At 41.4% G+C, this 7,640-nt stretch overlaps 1 protein-coding gene across 1 annotated transcript; it reads left to right on the top strand.

Moving 5' to 3' along the window:
- The first annotated feature begins 3,039 nt into the window (after nt 1–3,039).
- Nucleotides 3,040–5,877, top strand: LOC145791472 (uncharacterized). Its single transcript, XM_082871824.1, has 3 exons — nt 3,040–4,914; nt 5,314–5,418; nt 5,557–5,877. The coding sequence occupies exons 1-3, from the start codon at nt 3,040–3,042 to the stop codon at nt 5,875–5,877; spliced, it is 2,301 nt and encodes a 766-aa protein (XP_082727950.1).
- The last annotated feature ends 1,763 nt before the right edge of the window (nt 5,878–7,640 follow it).

Consider the following 7,640-nt stretch of genomic DNA (forward strand, 5'->3'; position numbering starts at 1 on the left):
TTTTGATATGATTTTGTGCTCCACTATGTGAAAATATGTGGTTTGAAATTTTATCTGTTCATCGTAGGAATATCTGTTTGAGTAGTCTGTTTTGGAAATTTAATTGAGGGCCTTATCGGCCACGGAACCCGAAATTGACTACGCCATTGTGGTTGGCATAATTTTTAGGGCCTACGGTGGAATTTAATTGAAATTTGATTCTGGCCAATTTAAACTGATTAAATTGATAAATTAAGTACCCCATTATTTTATATTAAAATATTTGTTAGTGGGGCTTGTTTTATATTTGCATTGCACTCCCCTTTAGCTCTCTTAAAAACTCAAAATCTGAGTTAGACAATTGAGAGGGAGAGAGAGGCCGGCCATGGAGAGAAAAAGGGAGAGATTTGTGTAATTTGGGCTCAAGACTTGGGAATTTGAAGATCTAGCTCAAGATTTGGCTAGAGCTTGAGTGTTGAAGCTCTTAGGTAAGTGATTTCATGAACTCTTACTTGTAATTTGTAAGTTCAAGGGTTGTTTGTGATCAAGAACATGTAATGAGTTGATTTTTGTTGAGATTGAAGTCTTAGAACTCATGCATGTAAGAAATTACCTTGAAATTGCATGTTTGAGCTTGAAACACATGATTCATGTGGAGTTTTGGGTAAAGCTCATATTGTAGTCACCATTTGTACCATCTAAGTTGAGAATGATGAGCATCTCCCACATGCATGTACAAATCATGGGAGTATAAGTCTTGAATGTTGAATTTGAGCATGTTGATGATGGGTTTGAGACAATTTGGGACATGCATGTAGATAATTCATGTAATTGAGCTTCCTAATGTTGTAATCTGCATTAGTAGCATGTTAGCATGTGTAAATGTGTAATTTGAACCATTGCATGCAAGAAATGTAGATGGAAAACTGATTTGGAGCTCAAGAACACGATCTGGGAAACCCAGATTTTTGAGGTCCGCTCGAGCGGGGTAATGGCCGCTCGAGCGGGAAAATCGTGCTCCCAGCATTTTTGCAGAGTTGGATGCCCGCTCGAGCGGGACATTTCACGCTCGAGCGTGGATTTTTGTAGACGGACCTTCAGCTCGAGCGCATCTTTTGTGCAAACCAGTACCTTGCAGGCCTTAAGGGTCCGCTCGAGCGGAGAAGCTTACGCTCGAGCGGGGACCCTGTTTTCTGGAATTTTGTTCATGCATTCTGTGATTCGTTTTCCATTCTCTTTCACTTGTAAGCACTCTTAGGCATGTGTTAAGCATTGTAAATGAGTTAATGAGATAAGAACAAAGCCTAAAGAGGAATATGTGAATTAAAGAACGGATCGAACTGTTAGTGACCCTTTTGTATTCATGAAATGTGTAGGGTCAAGCTCCAGGGCGCATCCACAAGCCGATCACTGTGAGTAATATCAATATTTGAAAACTTGTCAATGTCCAATTGTTATTCCCCCATAAATATTATGAGTTGTTAATTGGGATTGTGGACAAAAGTCTGACAAGAATAAATGAATGAATGGGCCAAAGGCCGTTTGACATGAATGAATGGGCCAAAGGCCGTTTGACATGAATGAATGGGCCAAAGGCCGTTTGACATGAATGAATGGGCCAAAGGCCGTTTGACATGAATGAATGGGCCAAAGGCCGTTTGACATGAATGAATGGGCCAAAGGTCGTTTGACATGAATGAATGGGCCAGAGGCCGTTTGACCTGAATGAATGGGCCGAAGGCCGTTTTGCCATGAATGGAAACCCGGATGGGCCAAAGGCCAGAATGTTTGGAACTACCGTTACTTGACTTGCATTTCGTATAGTTACATATATTTTGCTGTTAAACAGAAGTATGAATTGGGCCCAAGGCCGTTTGGACCATGTTGTTCTACATATTGTTATGTAACTGTTATATTTGATATTATTCACTGGGCTATCGCTCACGCTCATTCATGTATTTGTAGGTGAACCAAGGGAAGTCCAAACCCAGCCCCAGTGAAGTCTGCTAGGAACAACAGGAGTTTTGGGAGAGTCAGCCTTGTGCCTCACGCATGAGACCACCCTTGCCCTTTTACTATGTACCTATGTTTTGTCTTGTTGGCAAGGACCCAGTGCATGTCTGTACATAGTCTGTTAGGTTGACTCGTTTTGGACGATCCTATCTGTAATGAATTTTGTGAAACTGCACTTTTGATGTGAGTTATTAACGTATCTGAGTATGGTTTGTTTGATGTGCATATAAGCACGGCTCTATGGACAAAGTTTTTAATTTTGCTTCCGTTTGGCCCCCATTAACTCTGTTAAAATACGTTTAGGACAGTTTGAGGCCGTAGGTAATCTCATGATTACTGGCCGGTTACGTCCTTAACCCACGGGGGCGGGTTCGGGTCGTGACACTCACTCTGTATTTTGTCTGCTTTTGTAGGTAACCAACCTAAAGGTCAGTCTTAACCCTTGATGCTTGTCTCTCTTTTGTCAGCCTCAGTGTGTCCAGGCACTTGGATGAAGCCCATGCATTTTTGGGAAGTTTCGCTAGGCTTTTGGCTTTGTACTCTAATTGTCTGTCTAAGGTTAAAATATATATAACCCTTTCTTCAACAATGTTTTTGTTATACGCCCAATTATGGGGTTGGGTCTATGTATGTGTATGTATATAACTGAAGCTCAGGTGTATGTTTTCTGTATTTTGTCTACCTGATGCGATGTTTGTGATCCTGGCATATTAGTGGTAGCTCAATGGATATGATTTTATGTTATTAGATGCTTCCGTTCAGGCCCCATATGTTAAGTATATGGAATTAAGTGTCCGTTTCTGAAGTGATCACGCCCAAACTTTTAGGGACGGGTTTGGGGTCGTGACAAGTGGTATCAGAGCACGAGTTGCTATCTCACACATGGATCCATTGAGCCTTAGGATGTCTAGAAAAGACTTAGGCATTATGCATAACATTCTGAAAGCAAAAAAAGAGATTGATGGCAATGTTAAATGTAGTCTGCTAGCGCTAATGATCATGATCCATGTCTATTGTATATTTCTTGTGCGTATTGTCTTGTAGAATATGGTGAGAACAAGAACGGAAGACCCGGAAAATGCTACTTCTGCACAGTTGGACAGGATGGAAAGAATGATTATGGAAATGGTGGAGACCTTACGGCAACAACAGCAACAACCTCAACCACAACCACCACCGCCACCGGTACCTCCGCCTGTGGTACAAGATTTTCATGCTGAGGACCGAACTATCACACTCACGAAGGAATTTAAGAAGATGAAGCCACTATCATTCAAGGGAGGAACAGAAGCGATGAAAGCTGAAGCCTTGGTATTGGGAATAGCAAAACTGTTTGAAGTATTTCCCTGTACCGAAGCCCAAAAAGTGCAACTTGCTGCCTTCACTCTGGAAGACGAAGCACGGAGGTGGTGGATGCTTATGAGAACTGTACACCAGGGGTTAACATGGGACATATTCTTGGAGCTGTTTTACGACAAGTACTTTCCTCAAAGCATGCGAGACAAGAAGGTGACTGAATTCGAAACTCTTAGACAAGGAAATAAGACCGTTGCAGAGTATGAAGCTCAATTTGCAGAACTAGCCCAGTTTGCACCTCATATGGTGGATACGGATTATAAGAAGGCACGAAAATTGGAATGGGGATTGCGGAGTGCTATCCTGGACCGAGTCAACATGTTAAAGTTTCCTACCTATGTGGATGTGTTGGAGAGGGCTGTTATAGCAGAGAGAAATATTGCTGCTCAGACTCGGATTTCTGAATTGAGAGGAAAGAGGCAGAACACACAATTGTTAAGGGGATCAGCTACTCTACCTAGCAAGAAACAAAACTCAGGAACTTCTAGCACGTCCACTTTTACTTCAAACTCGACCCCTGTTTGTTCAGAATGTGGAAAGAAGCACCGTGGGACTTGTTATCGGTTGTCCGGAGCATGTTTTCGATGTGGTAAAACGGGTCATCTGGTGAGGGATTGTCCCCAAAGGAATCAACAGAATGGTAATAAAACTGTCACAAATTCAGTAGGGTCTACACCAACTTCCAACACCAAGCCAACTGCCAAATCTGCTAACAACAAAGACACTGCAAGACAAGGCAGGGTGTTTGCATTGGTCCCGGGAGATGTGCAAAATGCGGCAACAGTGGTGTCAGGTAAATTTATTGTTCACGGTCATTCTGCTCATGTATTGTTTGATTCTGGCTCTACCTATTCCTTTGTGTCAAAACTATTTGCGCAAAATTTTGATAAATCTGAGGAAATGTTGTCTTACATGTTATGTGTGTCTTCACCTTTGGGAGACTCTATGATCTGTACTTCTGCATATTTTGCTTATGAACTCCTACTTGGAGATATTCGGGTATATGCCAATCTGTTACCTCTCGATATGACTTATTTTGATATTATTCTGGGAATGGACTGGTTGAGCGAATATGGTGCAACTATTGACTGTTTGACTAAGCAAATCAGTTTTCACCCTCCGGGACAATCAGAATTTACTTTTCAGGGACATGGAGTGACTTCTCCACCTTATTTGATTTCCGCAGCAAAGGCTTGTAAATTAATTCAGAAAAGGTGCCAGGGGTATTTATGCAGTGTTTTGAAGGGGCAAGTGATGAATGGGAGTACTGACATGATTCCAGTTGTCTGTGAATTTCCGGATGTTTTTCCGGAAGAATTACCGGGGAAGTTAGTGGACCGTGAAATTGAATTTACAATTGAAGTGCTACTAGGAATCCAACCCATTTCTAAAACTCCGTACCGGATGTCACCAGTTGAAATGAAGGAATTAAAGACTCAGTTGCAAGATCTACTAGATAAGGGATTTATTCACCCGAGTGTCTCTCCATGGGGTGCACTAGTTCTGTTTGTGAAAAAGAAAGATAGAACACTCCGATTATGTATAGATTACAGGGAGCTTAATAAAGTAACAATCAAGAATAAGTACCCATTGCCGCGGATCGATGATTTGTTTGATCAGCTACAAGGGGCATAGGTCTTTTCGAAAATTGACTTACGGTCTGGGTACCACCAACTGAAGGTCATAGCTGATGATGTCGAGAAGACAACTTTTCGAACCCAGTATGGTCATTACGAATTTCTGGTTATGCCCTTTGGAGTTACTAACGCACCAGCAACGTTTATGGATTTGATGAACCGTATCTTTAAGCCTTATTTGGATGAATTTGTGGTGGTATTTATTGATGATATCCTCATCTACTCGAAGAATGCAGAAGCTCATGAGAATCATCTTCGTTCAATTCTTCAAACACTCTAAGAAAAGAAACTGTATGCAAAGTTAAAGAAATGTGAATTCTGGCTACAGGATGTGGCATTTCTGGGGCATGTTATAACAAAGGAAGGAGTCTCTGTTGATCCACACAAAATTGAGGCAATCGTGAATTGGCCAACTCCTACCAATGTGACTGAGGTGCGTAGTTTTATGTGATTAACCGGATATTACAGGAGGTTTGTTCAAGATTTCTCCAAAATCGCTGTAACGCTTACACAATTGACTCAAAAGGGAGTTGCGTTTGAATGGTCAGAACAGTGGGAATTTGCTTTCCAGGAATTAAAAATGAGGTTGACTACAGCTCCGGTTCTTGCCTTACCCTCTGGTACTGAAGGATTTGTAATTTACAGTGATGCTTCTCAAAAAGGGCTAGGTTGTGTACTTATGCAAAATGGAAGGGTTATCGCTTATGCTTCACGTCAACTTAAACCCCATGAAAAGAATTATCCCACACATGATCTTGAGCTAGCAGCAGTGGTTTTTGCTTTAAAGATATGGCGACACTATCTGTATGGGACTACCTATGAAGTTTATACCGATCATAAGAGCCTTAAGTATCTTTTTACCCAGAAGGAGTTGAATATGCGACAACGATGATGGTTAGAGCTTATTAAAGACTATGATCTACAGATCCATTACCATCCTAGTAAAGCCAACACGGTTGCAGACGCACTTAGTCGGAAGAATATGGGGAATTTGGCAAATTTGTTTATGGGGCAAAAGGAGTTAGTGATTGAACTGGATAAAATGAACGTAGATCTTGTGGTACATGGACAGGAGGCCATAGTAGTAGCAGTGATGGCCCAACCAACCTTACTTGAAGAGATCAAACTACGTCAAATAAAAGATGGAACGTTAAGGAAGATCTGTGATGAGTTAGAGACAAAACCGAAACCGAGATTCAATTTGGAGAATTCAGTGCTCAAATTTCAAGGCAGATTATGTGTTCCCAATGTGTCAGAAGTTAAGCGGAAATTGATGGAAGAAGCTCATGCCTCGAAATTCTCATTACATCCTGGAAATACTAAAATGTATCGGGATTTAAAACAAAATTTTTGGTGGCCAAGCATGAAAAAGGAGATCGCGGAGTTCGTCTCTAAGTGTTTGCAATGTCATCAAGTAAAGGCAGAGCATCAGAGACCGGCAGGGTTGTTGCAACCCCTACCAATCCCGGAATGGAAGTGGGAACATCTGACCATGGATTTTGTTGTAGGATTACCACTGACTCCTCGGGGTATGAATTCTGTATGGGTCATTGTAGACCGATTAAGTAAGTCCGTTCACTTCCTACCAGTGAAGACTCAGTATAATGCAGATAAACTTACTGTAATCTATGTGAACGAAATAGTAAGACTTCATGGTGTCCCGGTCTCGATTGTGTCAGACAGAGATCCAAAATTTGTTTCAAGATTCTGGCAAAGTCTACAGGAAGCAATGGGTATAGAATTAAAGTTTAGCACAACCTTTCACCCTCAAACAGACGGACAGTCCAAGAGAACGATACAGACATTAGAGGATATGCTCCGAATGTGTGTTCTGGATTTTCAAGAAAGCTGGGAAACCCATCTACCGTTGGTAGAGTTCACATATAATAATAGCTACCATTCGACTATTGAGATGGAACCCTATGAGGCTCTACATGGAACACCGTGTCGTTCCCCCATGTGTTGGGCCGAAATTGGATATAGATCATTATTAGGGCCCGAAATTGTTCAGTTGACGACTGAAAATATTAAAACTATTCGGGAAAGATTGAAAACTGCTCAAAGTAGGCAAAAGAGTCATGCAGATAACCAACGAATGAATTTGGAGTTTGAAGTGGATAGTCATGTTTTTGTGAAGGTCACTCCGATGAAAGGACATCCAAGATTCAGAAAAAGGGGTAAGTTAACACCCCAATATGTTGGTCCATTTCAAATTTTGGAAAGAGTGGGTCTGGTAGCTTACCGATTTGCTCTTCCGCCAAGTATGAGCCAAGTCCATAATGTGTTTCACATATCTATGCTCCGAAGTTACCTCCCAGATCCGACTCACGTTATAGATTATCAGTATGTTACACTTAACGACATATTAACCTATGAAGAGAAACCAATTCGAATTCTAGACCGGCAAGTGAGACAATTACGAAGTCGAGAAATTCCAATGGTAAAAGTTGAGTGGCAAGAACATTACGGAACCGAAGCGACTTGGGAAAAAGAAGAGGAAGTGCAACACCAACATCCGCATCTGTTCCTATCCTAAGGTAACGAAAGTTTGAGGGACCAAACTTCTTTAAGGGGGGAGAGTGTAATAACCTGACCCTCGTATGTGTTTCTGGTATACTTTCAGTCCCCTATTCTGTGTACTTAAATGCTTATTGT

This window comes from Camellia sinensis, chromosome 5 (genome assembly GCF_055761805.1).
Source record: "Camellia sinensis isolate YWXY chromosome 5, ASM5576180v1, whole genome shotgun sequence".
Taxonomy (NCBI): Eukaryota; Viridiplantae; Streptophyta; class Magnoliopsida; order Ericales; family Theaceae; genus Camellia; species Camellia sinensis.